Source organism: Aquila chrysaetos, chromosome 3 (genome assembly GCF_900496995.4).
Source record: "Aquila chrysaetos chrysaetos chromosome 3, bAquChr1.4, whole genome shotgun sequence".
Classification (NCBI taxonomy): Eukaryota; Metazoa; Chordata; class Aves; order Accipitriformes; family Accipitridae; genus Aquila; species Aquila chrysaetos.
In genome coordinates, this window is record NC_044006.1 from 1,086,692 (window position 1) to 1,105,906 (window position 19,215).

Consider the following 19,215-nt stretch of genomic DNA (forward strand, 5'->3'; position numbering starts at 1 on the left):
CTTGGACTGGGACTGGGCTGGGACTGGGGCTGGGGATGGCTCTTGGGCGAGGGGTGGGCTGGGATTTGGGCAGAGGCAGGGGCTGAAGTAGACTGGGATGGAATCAGAGCAGGCGCTGGGACTGGGGGTGCCCGTGGGACCCCATAGCAGAGCAGCCCCTGCCCCTCGCTGCCGCAGGGCTGCCCCCCCAGGCCTGGGGCCGATTCCGCTGCCCCGTGGCCCCACATCAGCCCCGTCCTCGTGGGGCAGCGCTGGGGGCTCCCGGCCCTCGCTGCCCCCCGTCCTGCCCTGCCAACACGGGCCCCGGCATGGCCAACGGCACCGGCAGGAGCCCGCGCAGCTGCACCCAGCACCCCGTCCCCGCGGTCGCCCATGGGGACTGAGCCCCCCGCCGTGGGTCTGGGGGTCAGCCGGCGATCGGGGCCTCTGGCAGGGAGGAGGTTGGCCGGCAGCGGCCATGTCCGGCGGCTTCCTCCCCGGAGTGCCGCATCCTGCCCGCGCACCCCTTCCCTGCCGGCCGCCATGGGCCAGCACCGGCCATGGCCACCGACACCGGACAGGCAGCACCGCCGCAGCCATCCTGCTCCATCCCGCAGCATCCCCGAGCACCCCAGGACAGAGGGGCAGCGTCCCGCCCCGCCGCGGAGCCTGGGGCGTGAGCCGGACGTGCCGGCAAGGACAGGTTGCCACAGGCAGGGCTTATTGAAATGAATTTAATATCTCATGTTGCAGCAAAATTAAAAATATACAAAAAGTTTGTGGTATACAAAAAAGTCTCGGTACGGACCCCGGCCTCCCGCTCGCCCCCCACCCTGCCCGCGCCGAGGGTCCCAGAGAAGAAGGTGGCACACAGAGTATTTACAGTACGTGACAGCGGCCGCCAAGTCCCGGCACCGGGACGGGGGGGGCCAGGGACGTAGCCAAGACCCCCCCGGCAGCCCCCGCTGGGAACGAACGGCCCCGGCCGAGGGTAAACGGGGTCGGGCCCCGGCCCAAACCTCTCCCCGCTCCCTGAAGCCAGGGTGGCCCCGCTGCCCACCCCTGGGGGTGACACCCCCAGGGACCAGGATCCCCGTCCCCAGTGGGAGCTTGAGCACCCCCAGAGCTGCCCCCGTCCCGTAGTGCCCGGCTTGGCCCCAGGTCTCACCCCTTCACCGTGGCCCTGCTGGGCAGGCGCTGCCACGCCGGTGCTGCCGCTGGCACCGTGGTGCTGGGTTTGGCTTCCCAGGGGTGTCCGAGCCCCGGGGCTGGGAGCGGGACCCGTGGCTGCCCCCGAGCCCCACGCACGGCCGGGCTCCCCACGCCGAGCAGGGCAGCACCGCACGGGCAGGGGCTCGGTGCTGCCTGCTGCTGCTGAGATCCCTGCCCAGGGCAGCCCAGGGCTGAGGGTACCGTGGCTTGAGTGCATAGAAAAGTGTCCCTCTGTCCCACCGGCGCAGCCCCGGGGTCCCCACGCAAACCCTGGGGGTGAAGGGCACGGAGGGGTGCAGATCACCCCAAACAGCGGCTCCTCTCTGCTCTCGGGGGGAGACATGGAGAGGGGCTGGGGCAGGGGGGGAGCCCAGAGGAGCCGCTCTGCTGGCACCCTGTCCCCATGTGGCCCGTCCCCATCCCCGGTGGCTTCCCGGCTCCACGAGTGGGACACGGCGAGGAGCCGCTGCCCGGGCACGGGGCGAGGGCTGCGGCGATGCCTCTTGACTGCTGCAGCGGTGAGCCCTGGCCCCAGCCCGCCTCCCCCAGCCGCTGCCCCCGACCTTCCCTGAGGATAAGAGACCCCCCCGCAGAGCCACCCCGCACCCGGCACTGCGGTCAGCACCCACCGCCGGGGTCTGCCCGTTACCTGCGGCGAAGGGGAGGTGCGGGTCACGGGGGGCCCAGCCCGCTGCCCAGCCCCAGCCATGCTCTGCACCCTCCTCCAAAAGGGTTTCCAAGGCTTCCAGTTAGCACCAGTTAGCACCAGCGACCCCAGCGACAGCCCGCCCCAGCCCGCTGTCACCCCGGCCTTCCAGCTACAGAGAAATGGGAAACAAAAGCAACGTGATGCCACCCACACCGTGCACCCACCCGCCCCGGCCATGCCACAGGACCGGGCGCCCACGCCAGCCCTCGGGGACCCAGCGCCCCGGCACAGCGGGCAGCAGCCAGAGCCATTCCCGGGGGTAGATTCCCGGTAGGAGCCCTTCCCGCGGCCGGCACGGTGCCTCGCGCGGTGCCTCGTGGCACGGTGGGGCCGGCGGGGCTGCCCACGCTCCCCGGCTCGGGGCAGGGCTTGGCACCGCGGCACGGGGCAGCCGGAGGCCGGGACCCCGCGGGGCCGTGGCGGGGGGCACAGCGGGTACGGGGAAGGCACAGGGGCAGGGGGCATGGGGCCGTGTGGTCCCTGCCCTGCAACCCCCTGCCAGCCCCCTGCACGCACACGCACGCACACATACGCGAACACACGCATACGCACACACACACCCCCCCCCCCCCGCCTTGGCGCACGCCTGGCCCCGGGGGGGGGCACAGGGTACATTCGGCACAGTCCTTCGGGCAGGGGCAAGCCAACGGATCCGGGCAGGACCAGGGACACATTCAAACCCGGAGCCCAGGGCAGCCCTGCTCCTCTGGGCAGGCAGGGGGGAGGCGGGGGGGGGAGGCAGGATCCCGGCTTAGGTTTATATGGGGGAGCTGGATGGGGCTGATGCCAATGAGGGGGGTGAATGGAAACGCTCCCGGGTGGGAAGCAATGCCAAACCCGGGAGGGGAGAATGGCTGGGGGTAAATCCCGCTTTGGGGAGCGCCGGGAACGCCGGCGGCCCCACACGCCCCCCGCAGCAGTGCCAGCCAGGCCCTGCCCCCCTCCCTGGCCGCAGCGGAGGTAGAAAATGTCACACAAAATGTCACCATTCAGGTGAAAACAAACCCGATGAGACGAAGCGGTTCCCGTGGGGACAGGGGGGATGATGGGGTGCCGCCATCCCGGCCAGAGACGGGGGCCCAGCTCAGACCCAGGGGGAGCAGGGTCCGTGCCCACCCATGAGGGGCCCCCCCCCGGGCCAGGGTCTGTGCCCCACAGGGCAGCAGGGACCCTGTGGGGTTGAGAACGTGGCTCGACCCTGAGCTGGGGGGACCAAGGATGGAGATGAAGGGGCCCCCCCTGGGGCTGGCACCGCAGGGTGTGGGGGAAGTAGGAGACATGGGGGGGCTGGCCGGGTCCCGGCTGTCCCCTGCCCCAGCTTTCTGGGGGTGATGAGCCCCACACATACCACAGTGCAGCTGCGCTCCAGCCCCACGGTGCTGCCACGGCACAGGCACCCACGTCCCCGTGTGCCACCCACCTGGGCCGCGCCGTGCCCCACCGTGCCCCAAGCCCCTCGCAGCTGCCGGCCCCCAGCCCACGGTGTCCCCAGTCCCCATCCTGCACCACTGACACGGTCGAGCACTGCGGGGCCGCAGCACCCACCGCCTTGGGCTCAGGCACCGGTGAGGTATTTTGGCAAGGACGAGCCCCGGGGGGAGCCGGGGCGGCCGCCGTGGGGTGGGACACGGGTCTCGGCTGCGGGAGGGTGGCGCGGGGGGGGATAGCACCAAAAGACCTCCCCGGCCCCCGCCCGCGGGGCGCTCGCTGCGGCGGCACGGCAGCGCCGGCAAACCCAACCGAAAGGCAAATGGCTGCGAAGATGTGGGACGGCCGGGATGGCACCGGGAGGGCTCCGCCGCGGCCCCGCACCTCCCGCCCTACACGGTGGTCTCGTACTCCAGCACCTCCTGGGGGGCACCGGGCGTGCGGTACTGCAGGCGCGGGGTGGTGGGCGACGCGTATTCCAGCGCCAGGATGGTCTTCCGCAGGCGCCGGTCGATGAAGTGGGCGTCCCAGGCCGGGTACTTCTTCCTGGGCAGGTCAATGCGGATGACGGGCCCCTCTGTCCGCGGGGCGCGGGCGGCCGGCGCCGGTGGGGCGGCGGGTCTCACCTGGAAGACGGGCACGCAGCTGTCCCGCTCCCCCGGCGCCCCGTCCCGCTCCCCCGCTGTAGTCCGCGGCAGCGAGCGGGGGGGGCTGGTGACGGCGTCCGCGGGGGACCCCGGCGCCGGGGCCGGCCGCTGCCGGAAAATGCAACCGCCGACACGGGGGCTGAACATGGGGCCGTTGGGGTGCAAGAGGCAGTAGTAGATGAACATGAAGAAGATGCCGAGGGCGAAGCTGGAGCTGACCACGCAGACAAGGATTAAGGCGTCGAAGTCGGAGGTGGTCTTGCGGTCGTAGTAGAGGAACCAGAGGATGGTGAGGGCGGCGTTCTCCGACAGCGTGATGACGTAGTAGATGCACATGCGGTAGCGGCTCCGTCCCTCCTTGACGTTGAACCAGCAGAAGATGTAGATGATGCCCACCACCATGTTGTAGATGATCTCCTCCCACTTGGACATGCAGAAGTCCGTCTCACCCTGGATGATCCAGAAGGTCATGATGCACCAGTGGGTGACGATGAAGATGCCGAAGTAGAGCTGGAACACGGAGGCGAAGAGGGCGAAGGCGATGGCGCGGGCGGCGATGGTGAAGAGGTGCCACAGGATCTGCACCACGGCCCCCTTGTAGGACATGGGCATCTTGTCCTCCCGCGAGTCCCGCAGCACCTTCTGGTAGGAGGCGATCATCCACGCCAGGGAGACCAGCGAGGCCGAGGCCGAGAGCCCTGTGGGCACAAAGCGGGGAGGGGCAGTGAGAGCTTGCGGCAGCCCCGCGTCGCCCCTTCCAGCCGCCCCCGTCCCCCGCCGCGGGGTCCGTGTCCCTTACCCTGCAGCGGCTCGATGGTGTTCTGCTGTACCATGATGCTGAGCTGCAGCACGAGCTGGGGCGCGCTCTTCAGGAAGGTTTCCAGCAGCCGTAGCATGCTGATGTCCGCGCTCTCGAACATCATCCGCCAGTAGAAGTGGCGGCGGCGGTGCTCGACCTGCCACCGGCTCTGCAGCCCCAGGTACAGCGTGCGGAGGTACCTGCGCGAGGCAGGGTGGGAGGGTGAGACGAGCCCCCACCGCTCGGGCGGCCGAGCTCACCTCCTCTTGCCCATGCGAGGCGTGCCCCGTGACCGCTGCCAACCCGCTCCAGCGAGCACTTCCCCCCCGATTTGGGGCCACGGAAGGCCCCCCACGCTGGGGGTGCAGGGGGCTGCAGGGCGGTGGCGATGCTGAGCTTACCCCTGTCCCACCCTGGACCCCCGAGATGCCGGGAAGAGGCAGCTTGTGCAAAGCCAGCTCAGCACCCTGCTGCCCCGGGGCTCACCTGGCCATCGCCCCGCTGCCCACCCGGCCATCACCCCACCCCGGTGCTGCCCTTGCGCCCGCTCCCCCACGCAGGGTCTGCCTCCTCACCCCAGCCGGGGATCCCCCCTCAGCCCCGCTCTCTGGCCACCCGTGGATTTGGGGTGCCCTGGCCCCAGCCCAGAACCACGTCCGGCTGCTTCTCAAAGGGGATATTTTGGTCCTGGCTGGCGCGGAGCCCACCCTGCCTCCCCCTGCCCCAGCCAGGACGGAGGCACCAGCTGGTCGTGCCGCGCTGCCCGCGGGAAGCTCCCGCGCGCTCGTGCCGGCGTTGCCTCGGCTTTTGGCAGGGCTGCGGGCGCGGGCGCACGCCGGCCCCGGCCATCTGGTCGTCGGCCGGGGGTCAGCGGAGGTGTGCGTGGCACCGACGTACGCGCCAGCTGAGTCACCGCCACCAGGGACCCCTCCCTGCGGCACGGGGCCAGATCCGGGCACCGCAGGAGGGGACACGGGGCCGGACAGGCAGGGCATCCCCGGGCAGACCTGCTTGCACCGTGGGCCGGCGGCTCTGCTGCCTCACGGGGAGGAGGGAGCTGGACGAGGAGGAAAACAGAAAGACGAAGCGGGAGGATGTCGGACCATAAAGCTTCCTCCCAGCCGAGTAAAACCCTCACGCGGAGCGACGGCCTCTCCATCAGCTCCAGAAAGCGCTGCCAGCCGACTCCATTAGCCTGACATGCGGGAGAAACCCTGATCCCAGCACTTTCGGCTCATCCGTCAACAGGAGGAGGCAAGAGCTGGCCCTGCTCCCGCCGCGGGGACGGCTGGGTGCTCCTGCCCCTGGGCTGCACAGCCCCGAGACCACGGTGGGGGCCATCAGCTGGGGCCACCGGGGCCCCCGTGCCACCCTGCTGCCATCTGCTCCCACCCCGGGCAGCCCCACCGGCTCGCTCAGCATCCCATGGGGCTCCCGTGGTCCTCCCCAGCGAGGCCCTGTCACCGCCTGCCCCATCCCCTCCCACTGCCCTGCTGGGAGCCCCAAAAAGCCCCCCCTGCCACAAGGTGGCCAGGCAAGACATCGCTGTCAGCATATAACGCAATTTTGGTAGTCCCGCCCCGGTTTCGGCGGGTGCCAATGGCTGCGGGGGCCATCCCGTGGCCCCACAGCTAGCCCAGCTCCCGGTCCCCACCGGCTTCTTTGCGCTGGTGTCAAAATGACGTTTTAATGTCCACCTCGGGGGGAGAAGCTAATTTTAGCCTTTCCTGAGGCCTGTCCCTCGCTGCTCAGGGGGAGAGGCTGCAGCCGCTCGGCTCCCGGCACAGATTTGCAACCCGGTGCCACCTGCTCGTGCCCAGCCAAGCCAGCACTGCCATCGCGGCAGCACCGTGGCCGCTGCCCCCCAGCCCCTCTCCCCACGAGCCGCCTCTCCTGGCCCTGCAGAAGGGCCCGGGGACGGACCCCCCCCGTCGCTGGCAAGGTGCGAACCAAGGGACGGCCTGGGGACAGAGGACACGGCATGGGGGGGAAAGCAACCGGAGAAGCGATGCAGAGCCCAAGATGCTGCAGGCCATCGCTGCTGGTCCCAGGGCACCCACGGGAGACCCGGACACCGGCGACCTCATCCTCTCCCTGTAATCAGCCTCGCTAATTGGGCTCATCGGCGCCGTGATCCCACCTTCTGCGGCGCACGGCAGCCCCCCCCACACAGACCCCAGAGCCGTACCGTCCCCGTGGCACAGCCGGCAGCCACCACGTGCCGTCCCCGGCTCCTCAGCCGTTCAACTAGTGACCCGCGGCCTCCCCCAGCTTTCGGCGGGGACACAATTACTCTCCCGTCTTCCCATCAGCTCCATAGATCTCATTAAAACGAGATTTCATCTCCCATCAACTTGCCAGAATGAAATGTTGATTCTTATTTGTTATGCATTTGATCATCCCGTGGTGTTTCAGCCCAGAGAAACATCCCCGCGCTGACAGTGCACGGCGGGCGCTTACCAACCCAGCACCGCAGCAGCTGCATGGGAAATACAGAATCAATCACTTGAAAAAAAATCATTTAATTTTCAAAAAACTGATGATGAGGCAGAAACCGACCGCGAGAGCTCTCAGGGCTAATTGCTCCCTCCTTTGTATTACAAAGAGTAATCTAACGAAACCCCTGCAGCAGGAAGGTAGTGGACTCAGGCGGGTGCTGAGTTTGCCAAAGCCCCGCCACGGATGGGTTTGCCGGAGCCTCACCACAGCCAGGTTTGCCAGAGCCCCACCATGGCCAGGTTTGCTGCCAGCACCGCTGTTTGCCCCCAGCTCCCAGCTACTGACCCTGGTTTTCAAGTATCGGAACAAAAGAAGTGCGAGGAGAAAAGCCCAGCCCTGGTTATAACCAAATCCACTAATCATTGTCCTCAGATGGAAAAGGACAAGGGACCCCCGGGTCTAAGAGTGAGCGATACAGAGTGCGATTTTCCTAGAAGGTAATTTGGGATATCATCCCTTAATCCTTTATTTAAACAAGGAGAAAATTGCTTCCCTGTTGCAGCCATTTTAATCCCTTACACATCCCGCCAAGTCAGGTCATCAGGGAGAGCTGCACGTGGGCCTGGCTGGCATGGCACTGCACTGACGAAAGCCCCCGTGTCCCACCGTCCTCACACCCCAATGTGCCCTGGGTCCCCTGGGCAGACAGGAGCAGCCGAGGCCACTCATGCTCAGGGAAAAACTCAATCTGGCCCTAAAAAGCCCCCTGTACTGCGTGCCGGGGCCAGGCGGGGACCCCCAGCAAGCGACTGACCCCAGTGCTGGGTCCTGCAGCAGGACAAGCCGGGTGCTCCCAGGGCTGAGAGGTCTCCTGAGCAGGCAGAGCAAAGGCCTGGGGAGCAGAAGGGCCAGGGGGGGGAAACCTGTGGGTCCCAGCTCTGCCACCCCTCGTGAGCTCACCCAGGGAGCTGCTGAGGGTGCCTGTGCCCCTCAGGGCTGCCGCCGGACTGGCATCAGGACCAAGGGGTGGCACCGGGTCCCCAAGCCAGCAGAGGATGGGGGGACACGGGCTGATGGGGGGCTTTCTGGGAGGCCCTGCGGGTGGAGAGGGCACCCCGGGTCTGGCCCCGGTGACCCCAAGGCAGCCAAACCAGGTGTGACCCTGGGCTAAAGCAGACACGGGGGGCACAACGGGCACAGGCAGGGCTGTCCCCAGTGCAACGGGACCCGCAGAGACACACCAGCCAGCTGCCAGCCCACGGAGGTGGCAGGGGGCCCCTGGCACGCTGGCGGGTGGGAGACACGTGTGGCATGCACAGCATCCCTTCCTTTGGTGTTTCTTTGGTGAAAAAGCTGGTGACATTTTGCGAGCAGAGTGGATAACATTTCCCGAGCTGCAAAACCACCCAAGCAGCAGCCCCCAAACACGGCAGTGGCATGGGGTCACCTGGGGGACAGGCCCACGCCACTGCTGTTTACACAAGCACATGGTCATGCAACCGGCACCGTCTCTGAGAGCATCCGTGGCGGAGTATTTGCATGTGCATCATGAACATGCTGATGACAACTAACTTCAGCAGCTTCTCGCTGCAGCTTTAATTTGGGATAATCTCAGGGTTCGTGCTCAGAGCTGCCTTTGCAGCTGGGAAGCAGCTGTATTTTTGTGATTTGGGGTCTTTGTCACAGCTGGGGCTCGGGGCTGCGCAGCGATGGATTTGGTAGGGGTGAGGCAATCGCAAGGTAGGGAGGAGGCAGGTAAATCGGGGAAGGGGAAGATGTTTGGCAAGGGGCATGGTACCCTGGCCAGGGAAAGGCCTTTCCTTCACACGTAGCATTTATTTAACACTTCTTTAACTGCCACATCCACCTGCACCGGATCCAACCTCACTAATGGGTTTAACAAACTGCATTTAACTGGTCACCCAAGCTAATCCCAAACCCTGAGGTTAGAAAGAGCCTCAGCTGCAGCTTGAGACCAACATGTCCTGGAGGGTCAGTGCTGAGAGTTACCGCTTTAATTGGCTTAAGAGCCTCCGCGGTGCAGCAGATCAGGAGAGCGTGGCTGACACCACCGGCAGCAAAGCCCCCAACCGCAGCCCAGCCCCAGCTCAGGCCAGGATCAGGTAATTGCCTGCAGGGTGCCGGGGCCAAGGCCGGCTGCAGGCAGGCTCAGCAGCCAGTGGGCCGAAGAGCTCCCATCCTCTCCCTCACCAGCTCCTCCAGCACACTAAGGCAGGGCTTGCACCCATCCTGCAGCCAGCGTACCCTGAGAGCTGCCACGGGGGTGGGTGGGATCGGGGAGGGGCAGGCGGTGGCTGTGTTGGTGAGGGAAGGGCAGGAGCCCCTCTAGCACGGTGCTCGCTGTACTGTGAAACAAAGTTAGACATCCCAGGAGCATCCCAGGAAAAGCAGCAGATGAATGAATGCATGCAGACAACAACAGGGAGTGGAGGAGCCTCTGTACTACAGTAGCTCAGGAGGGGAAACAGCACCGAAACCTGAGCCTGAGCGCTGCCTGCTCGGTGCATTGTTCCAGGAATTTGCCATTGTCTCCACTCCCCTCCCAGCACCAGCCTTCCCCGGGAAGCAGCTCGGTGTCGGAGCCACGGCTCTTCCCCAGCGCCCCGAGGATGGAGCTCAACGGAGCAGGGAGGGAGCAGGGCCGGAGGAAGGGGAGGAAGGTGCCAATAAACCATCAGCTTGGGCTTCTGGAGGGTCTGCAGAGACACAGGCAAAGGGCCTCGAGCCTGCTCCAGTGTGCCAAGCTGTCGCTCACCCTGCCTGCACAGCCTGCCCAGGCCCAGAAAAAGCTGGGGACAAACGGCACCTCCTCACCCGTGACCCCGCAGACTACAGCGAGCTCCGAGCAGGAGCACGGGGAGGCACATGGGGGGGAGGATCCGAGCCCAAGGTGTTCGGGGCCCAGCAGAAGCACTTCACACCCCCTGGCACCTGGCTGCCATGGCCAGGCAGGCCCCCCAGCAGGTCCAGCACCACCCGGCCGTGGGGACAGCAGTCCTGTGCCACCCAGCTGGTCTGTGGGCTCGTCATGCCAGCTCCTGCCCACACCCACAGCTCCTGCCTACACCCACAGCTGGGGGCTCTCCCCCCCCCCCATCCTGCTGTGGCTGCAGAGGGATTGATCCCCGTGTCCCCCCCACCCTCCTGGGCCCCTGCTGCACCTCACCATCCCCACCCAATACCCCCCATACCCTGCCATCCCCTCCTGTGTCCTCCATGCTGCACCCTGTTATTCCCCCCCCCATGTCCCTGCTGCACCCTGCCACTCCCTCCAGCCCCAGGCTGGCTCCATGACCCCCGTGCCTCCAGACCTGCCCCAGCTGCAGGAGATGGATGAGGCCCTGCAGCAACCCCATCCTGGCCCACTGACCCCCACCGACCCCCCCGTACCCCTGGTCCCCCCATACCTCCAGATGTGGCCCCACGGCAGCCTCATCCCAACCCCCTGACCCCCCCCGTACCCCCACAACCCCTGTACCTCCAGACATGCCCCAGCTGCAGGAGGTGGATGAGACCCCGCAGCAGCCCCCTGAGCCCCATCCTGGCTCCTCGTCCTCCCCATCCCTATCCTGTCTCTGTGTCCCTTGTGGCCCCCTGTACCTCTGGACCCACCCCAGTTGCAGGAGGTGGATGAGACCCCACAGCAGCCTCATCCCAAACCCCTGACCCCCCGTACCCCCACAACCCCTGTACCTCCAGACGTGCCCCAGTTGCACGAGGTGGATGAGGCCCCACAGCAGCCTCATCCCGACCCCCTGACCCCCCGTACCCCCACAACCCCTGTACCTCCAGACCCGCCCCAGCTGCAGGAGGTGGATGAGGCCCCACAGCAGCCTCATCCCGACCCCCTGACCCCCCGTACCCCCACAACCCCTGTACCTCCGGACCCGCCCCAGCTGCAGGAGGTGGATGAGGCCCCGCAGCATCCTCATTCCGACCCCCTGACCCCCCCATACCCCCACAACCCCTGTACCTCCAGACCCGCCCCAGTTGCATGAGGTGGATGAGGCCCCACAGCAGCCTCATCCCGACCCCCTGACCCCCCGTACCCCCACAACCCCCGTACCTCCGGACCCGCCCCAGCTGCAGGAGGTGGATGAGGCCCCACAGCAGCCCCCCCCGACCCCCTGACCCCCTCCCGACCCCCCCCCCGTACCTCCAGACCTGCCCCAGCTGCAGGAGGTGGATGAGGCCCTGCAGCAGCCAGACGCAGAGGCGGCAGCAGCCGCGGGGGCCGCGGGCGCTGTCCTTGGTGCTGCCGGCGCTGTCCTTGGTGCTGGCGGCGAAGTCGTAGACGAACCACCTGAAGCTGAGCAGCTGCACCACCAGCGAGGGCAGCAGCACGAAGAGCAGCGTCAGCCCGAACCACCACCGCTGCCCCCGCACGTAGTAGTGGGCCGCCAGCCACAGGTCCGAGGCACCGTCCGCGAAGCAGACCAGGAGGGCGCAGAGCACCCAGCAGCCGTCCCGCAACCGGTATCGTCTCGCCGGGGGGGCCGCTCCTCCTCCCGTTCGTCTCCCCCCGCCGACTCCCTCCGGGCTCTCCAGCCTCACGGCCGGGCCGCCGCCGCCGCCGCCGCCAGCGCCGCCGCCGCCGCCGCCGCCGCCGCCGCCGTCCGACTTCGCGGCCATGTTGTCGGGGGAGAGGAGGAGAAAGGAGGGAGCGGGAGAGACTTCCGGAGGGAGGACGGCGCCGACGAGCCCGCCCCGGCAGCGCCCGCCCCCGCCGGCCTCGCCCCGCGCCCGCCCGGCCGCCACCGGCCGCCCGGCCCGGTCCGGCCCCGCCGAGACCCCCCCCCCCCCTCCCCCTCCCCCGGCCGGCCCCGGGAGCCCCCGCCCCGTGCCGTCGCCACCCCCGCCCCCCCCCGCCGCTCCCCCTCCGGAAAGGGCAGCCGCCCCCCCGCCGGGGTCCCGGGGGAGCGCACGGTACCGGTGGGCCCCTCCCCGCGCCCCCCCCCCCCCCCCCAGCGTCCCCGCCGGGAAGGGCAACCGGCCCCTCCCCCGGTCGGTCCCGACCCCCCCCCACCGGGCACCCCGCCGACAAGGACGGCCTGGTCCCTGCCGAGCCCCGCCAGGGGCGAGCGGGTGCCTCCCCACCCTGGTCCCGGTAGACCCCCCCCGGGGCATCGGCCGTGCTGTCCGACCACCCCCCCACCCAGCTCCTCAAGGACCGGAGCTCCCTGAGCAGCTGCTGGGCGGCCTCGGGCTCCCCCAGCCCCGAGCCTCAGCCCTCAGCCCGGGCAAGACCCTGCTCACGGGTCCAGCCCTGGAGCGGGCCAGGGCGGTGTGAGCCCCCCCACGGGCCTGGGAGGATGGAGATGCTGCGGGTCCCTCTGCCACCCCCTCCCCGGGGCTGGGACAGGCCCAAAGGCCACCAGGCTCCTGCCCAAGGGAGTCCCTGCAGGGTCGTGCTGGGCTGGACCTGAGCCCCGCTTTGGAGGGAGAGTCCCAGCCTTGGGGAAGTCCCCGAGGAACCACACAAGCCGGTGAAGTGCCAAGGTCTCCGGGCGGACCTGGGGCACTGGTGTTTGGATGCAAGTGTGCCCAGATGCTGCCCTGCTCCTCGGCTCTGCCCCACCATCTCTCCTCCGTTCGTTGCCCATCAGAGTTCGGATGCAGCACGTCTGGCAGAGCCAGGCCGCCCTGGCCTGGCCGGCAGTGCGAGGGGCTGGTACCCCCCATGCATGAGGAGCAGCACTGTGCTGGCATCCCCGGCGCTGCTGGGAGGGAAAGGGCTTTTTGTCCCTTTGCAGCGTGTCTCCAGGGAGGGTGATCACATGCAGGCATCTGCCCCCGGCCCAGAGGGACGGACTCTGGCTCGCTGCATTTCAGCCCCCAAGGCTCAGCCCCGTGTATTCGCCTGCGGAGGAGCCACGCGCGTGGCTGGAGCCTGGCCCACGGTGAGCACGCCACAGCACGCAGTGAGGGGGAGCGTGTTTTATCCCAGGAAACGTGGCCAACTTCCAAACTCCGCCTTGCAGAGCAGCAAGGGGGATCAGCTCAAACCGGGGGTCAGTCTGGGTTCCTGGTGCACAAAACCGAGGGAGCAAGTTGGGGGGGGGGGGGGGGCGTTAGTCAGCACAAGGGAGCGGAGTCAGGCCCTCGGCGAGGCTCTCCCAGTGCTGCATGTATTAGCATGGGTAATGCGACTTAAATACCTAACCTTGAGATGCTCCTGACAGATCCCCTCGACAAATGCCTGCCTGGGGGAGGGGACGCTCGCAGCATCCCAGAGCCCAAAGAAAGGAGCCTTTCATCCACCAACGGTCAGGGCCAGGGCCCCTTTGGGTGACCGGCTCCGTTGGCCAGAGCCCCCCCCGACACCTGGCCAGCCCCAGCCCTGTTTGGGCTCCGTCCCTGGGGAGTCTCTGTCCTGGCTGGGCAATGGAGCAGAGCCGGTGCTGCCACGATGGCGGGCACAGCACCAGGGAGAGGGGACCTGGACACCAGGAGAGGCGGACCCACCTGCCTTCACAGACCCCAAAACGCACCCTCTGAAAGCGGAGTTAAACATCCACAGCCTGAGAACACAGAGACTGTGGTTTGAAATCTGATTTATCTTAACAGCAGGCCCCAGCAGCCACAGGGAAAAGTGAGAGAGAAAAAAAACCTATAAACATCCCTGAAGCCTTCCCGTGCAGCTGTCAGCAGGCAGGGAGGGTTTCTAGCTGCATACATAAAAGTGCTGCAAGGAAGAAAAAGGAACATGCTGAACCCAAACCCTGCTCTTTCCACAACAAAATACACAGCAAAGCAAAGCAGCCCTCGGCAGTGGGCGGGCGGCCGGTCCTTCTGACTGCCTGGTTCCCGGGGGGGGGGCACATAAACATGCAGCTGGTTCAAACGGACCTCTGGTCCCTGGGGCTGAGCCCAGCTTCCAAGCAAAAGGCACTGCCCCTGGCGCCAGCTCCAGGAGAAGAAATCCGTGATGATTTGTGGCTGGCTCAGAGCTTGGCTGCGGAGAGGCCCACAGAGCACAGCACCAGCCACCGCTCGCTGCCCTGCAAATGTTTTCCTGGTGCCCGTGGCTTTGCGATCCCTCCTGCTGCAGCAGATTCAGCTGCAGCTTCCCCCACATTTCTGCTGAGCTGGGCCCCCCGCTTCCTGGGGAGAGTAGCCCCTGCCCCTCCATGCAGCCCAACATCCCCAGCAAAACCCTGCCTTCATTGCACTGTCATTGGCAACCCCAGATGGTCACTGTGCTTTCCTTCCCTGCTGCCAGGACATGAGCAGCCTGTCCCTATCCCATCCCCATCCCCACCTCCATCCCCATCCCCGTCCCCATCCCCATCCCTCCTGCACCGACTTTGGAAGCACTCCCTCCTCCTCGCCTTGCTGGGCAGCACGAAGGCTGCTGGTGGAAGTGGCGAGAGAAGGTTTCCAGCCCGCTGAAGGGGATGGTCACCACCCAGCCAGGCCATGCTTCCCAAGCATGACCTCCAGCTCTGAGCTCTGTAGCCAAACTCTGGTCTCAAGAGGCTGTGTCTGTGCAGCAGGACAGACGGATGGGGCTTTCACTGCCCACCGAGCTTTTTGTCACTGGTCTGAAAAATGTGTCCCCCTGGGAGGTAAATGGAGCTCCAGCTCTAGTTAGGGTCCCAGCACACATCACAAGAATCAGACACTCTTCTGATCCCATCAAAGCAACAAGGATCAAATGCTGCCTTCATGCCAGGCAGAAAGGTGAAGCCAACCACTCCACGGTGGATGCTGCAGTGTGAGGCTGCAGGAGAAAAGCAGACCGACGTCCTGTACCCTGTGTCTCATGTCCTGTCCCATGTCCTGCGTCCCACTCTGCAGCTGACCCCAGTGCCCCTGTCCCGCTTGGACTCCATGGGAGCCAACCCTGAGGCTGTGGATGGGAAGCAGGTGGCCCCCCATCCAGTCTGTAGATCTCCAGCCAGCCGCCCCCACCAAAAAAGGAGCATTTTCCAGCATTGGCATCCAGCCCCAATCCCGCTGCCTCTTTTGGTCGATGTCAGGAAAAAATCCAACCTGAGTGTGAATCACTTCCAGCCCAGCCAGGATGCTGTGCATTACTGCTTGCTTCCACCACTCCCCTGGAAGCCGCCTTATTTTAGCACACGCTGCCACAGACAGAGGAGCTCTCCCCAGTTAACTGTAACAAATGACCTTATGGGATTAGGGCCAGTAATCTTCCGATCTGGGTAATCTCCCTTAAGGGATTATTTGCCCACGGAACTGTGGTGACCACCAGCCAGCCGACACCTCGCTCCCTCCATCCCTGACCCCTGCGGTCCCCATACGGCCACCCCCGTCTCCAGCAGCCCGAAGGTGCCACAGCGTGTGGGGTCACCGTGCACCCTTTGGGGAGCTTCTCGCCAAGATGAGTCCCGTGAAGGGCATGAGCCAACAGGTCAGGTCCCTCCCCTCCACTGATGCTTCTCCTCTCCCCCAGCCTGCGCTCGGTGCCTCGGGGATGTCACTGGGGCTCCCTCTGGTAAAAGCACCAATCCAAGACAGATTGGAGGTCCCTCCACCATCAATGGGGAAGCAACGGTGTGACCGTCATCACGCGACACTGAGCGGCATTGTCAGGGAGGCAGTAACGGCATGGCCAGCGGTGCTGTCGGCAGGGTCCCAGCAGCACCAGCCAGAGGTTATGACCAGGGAGCAGCCCCAGCTGGGCACTGCCTTACTGAAGGTCAGTCAACGCTTTCTGGGCAACTGGAGAGTGCAGCACCCCAGGCAAGCGTCCAGCATGTTGTTACCAGTAAGCAAGAGGAGAGGGAGCAGCACCTGCGCGGTACCTGGGCTGCGGGGGAGCAGGGCTGGTGGTTCTCAGCCGGGAACTGGGCAGTTTCACTAGGGAGGAGCAGCACTGCTTTGGGGCTCTGCCCAGAGCAGGGACATGGGACATGAAAACCCGTGTCCCCTGTTACCTGTCAGCCCCGGGTGGGCTCCGGGGACCCCTCTCCTCACACGGCGAGGGTCTGGCAGTCCTTGCCAATCAGTGCTGGTCTCCCTGCATCTCCAACACCCCATTTCTCTCTCTCTTCTTTCTCATGGGCTGGGTGGGGTGGAAAGAAGGGGATAGAAACCATTTTGAGGGGTGATATTTCTCCCTTCCTGTAGGCAGGGTCACTCAGGGCAGAAGACCGACGCAGTGCCCTGGCAGAGCCTTACGGCTGCTCCGACCATCCCCAGGGCTGGTCCCTGCCCGGCACAGACCGGGGGCCACCGGGGCTGGCCGAGGGCGAGCCGACCCACGGGGACAGCAGCCGGCTTCCCTCCCCGGGGACGGCAGGCCCTGGCCCGCTGAGCTCTGGACGAACCAACCAGCTGCACAAAATGAAATCTGAGCTCATCGCCCCGCGCTTTTAGTGCTCTTTATTGCGTTCTGGGAAAAAAGAGGGGACAGAAAGGCAACCTGATGCTCCGAGGAGCCCAGCTGCCTGACACCGGCACCGTGCTGGCGAGGAAGGGCAGACAGAAGCGCGGTGCTGGTGGGGAGGGGGGAGAGGGGGCGGGTTGTGACAAGGCATAAATAATTCACACGCGCGGGGACCCCCAGAGTCCCTCCGGGCTGCGGGGAGCGGGGCTGGGTTTGGGGCTGGCTGCGGGGCCGGGACCCCCCGCCGCCGGGGCGGAGGTGCCGGGGCTCAGCGTCCCTCGGCCGCACCGAACGCTCCCGTCCTTCTGCCGGGCGGCGAGTCCCCGTGGGACCGTCCCGGTGTCCCGGAGCCAGTCCCGGGGTCCCCCCCCCCCCCCCCAACTCACGGCTAATCCCCTCCCGCCCACCCGTTCCCACGCCCGCTGCCTGCCGCCCACCTCCCCTCCCTGCCAGCCCGGTCACGGGTGTTTTTAGACACGCGGCCACGCGCAGCCCCCGTTAATTCGGGCCGCAACGGGACGGGGAGGGGGTCCCCGAACCCCGGGGGGGGGGGTCCCCGAGCCCCGGCAGCACCCGGGGCGGCCGCTAGGGGGCGCGCTCCGAGCCGGCCCCTCCCACCGCGGAACCCGCCTTGCGCGGCTGCGGCTGCCGCCCGGCGGAGACCGGCGGCGGGACCGGAGCCGGAACCGGACCGTGTCCCGGCATCGCTATGGCGCGGGACCCGGCCTTCGTGCTGCGCTACCTGGCCGAGGTGGAGGAGCTGGCCGAGGACGTGCTGGCGGCACGGCAGCAGGTACGGAACGGACCGGTTTCGCCCCCGGCCACCCCCTCTTTCTGCTCCCCGGTAGCCCCGGCGGCCCCCCCCCGCCTCCGCCGGTAGCCCCGAGCCCCGGCTGCCTCTCTCCCGCTGTAGATCGTGGACCTGGACGTGAAGCGGAACCGGAACCGCGAGGCCCTGCGGGCGCTGCAGAAAGACCCGGAGCCCGACGGTAAGTCCGGTTTCCCCGGTGCCGTCTCAGCCCCGGCCCGGCCGGCTGCACTCACCGGGAGCCCCACGGGCCGAGGAACGGCTGGCTGGCCGGGGAGAAAAAACCTTTCTGACCAAAGGATTTTCCTTTTCCTCCTCTCCCTGTCCAGACAAGGCCATGGTCTGCTTCGGGAACATGTTCATCGAGCTCCCGAAAGCACAGACCAAGGAGATGCTGCAGAAGGGTAAGGCGGGCTGCCCGACGGGCTCGGCTCACCTCTAGTCTTAACCGTAATAAGATTTTAGGAAAATAAGCTGAGTTCTGTCCAGTGCTGGGCTTCGAAATGCCCAAAACCTCTCGGTAGCAGTCACGGGTGGATTCTGGCCGTCACTCGGCTCTCCCGGGCAGTGCCCTGGGAAGCACGTTGGGGTATGCAGCAGCCTGGGGCTCAGCCCCGTGGGCAGCGGGGGGGCTGGGTGGAACCCCCGAGGCAGCTGGGGAAGGGTCCTCTCCTGCCCCCTCCCCGGGCCTGGACTTCCACAGCGAGCCTCCCGCGGGAGGTTCTGCCTGCGCCCCAGAGCCCACAGTCCTCCTCACTCCTGTCCCACTTGTCTCAGACCAGGAACATCTGGATGAGGAGATAAACAACCTCCGGAAAGAGCTGCGCGTGAAGGTGAACCGCCTCTTTGAAGCTCAAGGTAAACGCTCCTGTTCTGGAACCTTCTCAGTCTCTGGGAGCAGATGTGGACTGTCAGGAGGGTCCAGAAACTCCCGAGCTCTGTATGTTCCTACAGCCGCTTTCCCGCCGGCTTCACAGTTCTATCCCTGCTCCAGCAGTATTGTACAGCTCCTGCTGTGGAGCTGTCACCCACCAGCGTGCTCAATCGGCTCCCACATTGCGCCGGGGTGACCCCACATCAGCTTCCAGGGCTGTCCCTGCCCTCCCCACACCCCCTCTAGAGTTTAACATGGACTGCTTCTCTTACTGTGTGGCAAAATACTGATTTTTTTTTTCCGTGTGTTCTCTCAGGTAAAGCTGAGCTGAAGGGATTTAACCTGAACCCCATGACCGCCGAGGAAATGAAGCTAATCAATCGCATCCTGGAGGGGTGAGGTGGCCGTGCCATCGTCACGGCGCGTATTTGGGCTGTCACTTGTGGAGCTCGTGCTGCAATAGTCACAGCCTTTGGGGTTTGGAGGAGGACATCGGTGTGCCTGCAGCCCGCCTCGGGTGAGGTCCCTGGCAGGCACTGGGGAGCGTTTGGCTCCTCAGCTACGATGCTGCAGTTTCCTTGGATCACCAACCCTTTCCCGCTCCTTACTGCAGCCTGGGTGGCAGAGCTGCGCCCAGGCATGGGCTGGGACACAGCGCTGGGCAAACGCCCGTGGCCGGGGAGGAAGCGGGGTTATTAAAATCAGAGCAGCGGGGCACTCCTAACTCCGTGTGTATGTTCCTTGTTGGGTTTTTCTGTGAGCGCTTCTGGAGACTGGCTTCAGAGCTGGTTCATTGTTGGTGTCGGGAACAGGAGTAGGAGGAATTGGGAATCCACGGCGTGCCCGAAGCACAGAAGAGGAGTTGTGCGTGCCTGTGGTATTAAAACAAAGCAAAGCTATACATCTGAAGCACGACAGGAATGTTTTTAAAGATGTGTAGGGAG

At 66.1% G+C, this 19,215-nt stretch overlaps 2 protein-coding genes across 2 annotated transcripts; one reads left to right on the forward strand and one right to left on the reverse strand.

The window, feature by feature from the left end:
- Positions 1 to 699: 699 nt before the first annotated feature.
- On the reverse strand, positions 700 to 11,955 carry XKR7 (XK related 7). The gene is made up of 3 exons (XM_030008718.1): positions 11,391 to 11,955; positions 4,775 to 4,974; positions 700 to 4,673 (listed from the first exon to the last, which is right to left on the reverse strand). Exons 1-3 carry the CDS (start codon positions 11,864 to 11,866, stop codon positions 3,721 to 3,723), a joined length of 1,629 nt encoding a protein of 542 aa, XP_029864578.1. The 5' UTR covers positions 11,867 to 11,955; the 3' UTR covers positions 700 to 3,720.
- Positions 11,956 to 17,050: 5,095 nt separating this feature from the next.
- On the forward strand, positions 17,051 to 18,995 carry PDRG1 (p53 and DNA damage regulated 1). Its single transcript, XM_030008817.2, has 5 exons — positions 17,051 to 17,382; positions 17,503 to 17,578; positions 17,727 to 17,801; positions 18,175 to 18,255; positions 18,588 to 18,995. Exons 1-5 carry the CDS (start codon positions 17,299 to 17,301, stop codon positions 18,668 to 18,670), a joined length of 399 nt encoding a protein of 132 aa, XP_029864677.1. The 5' UTR covers positions 17,051 to 17,298; the 3' UTR covers positions 18,671 to 18,995.
- Positions 18,996 to 19,215: the final 220 nt, after the last annotated feature.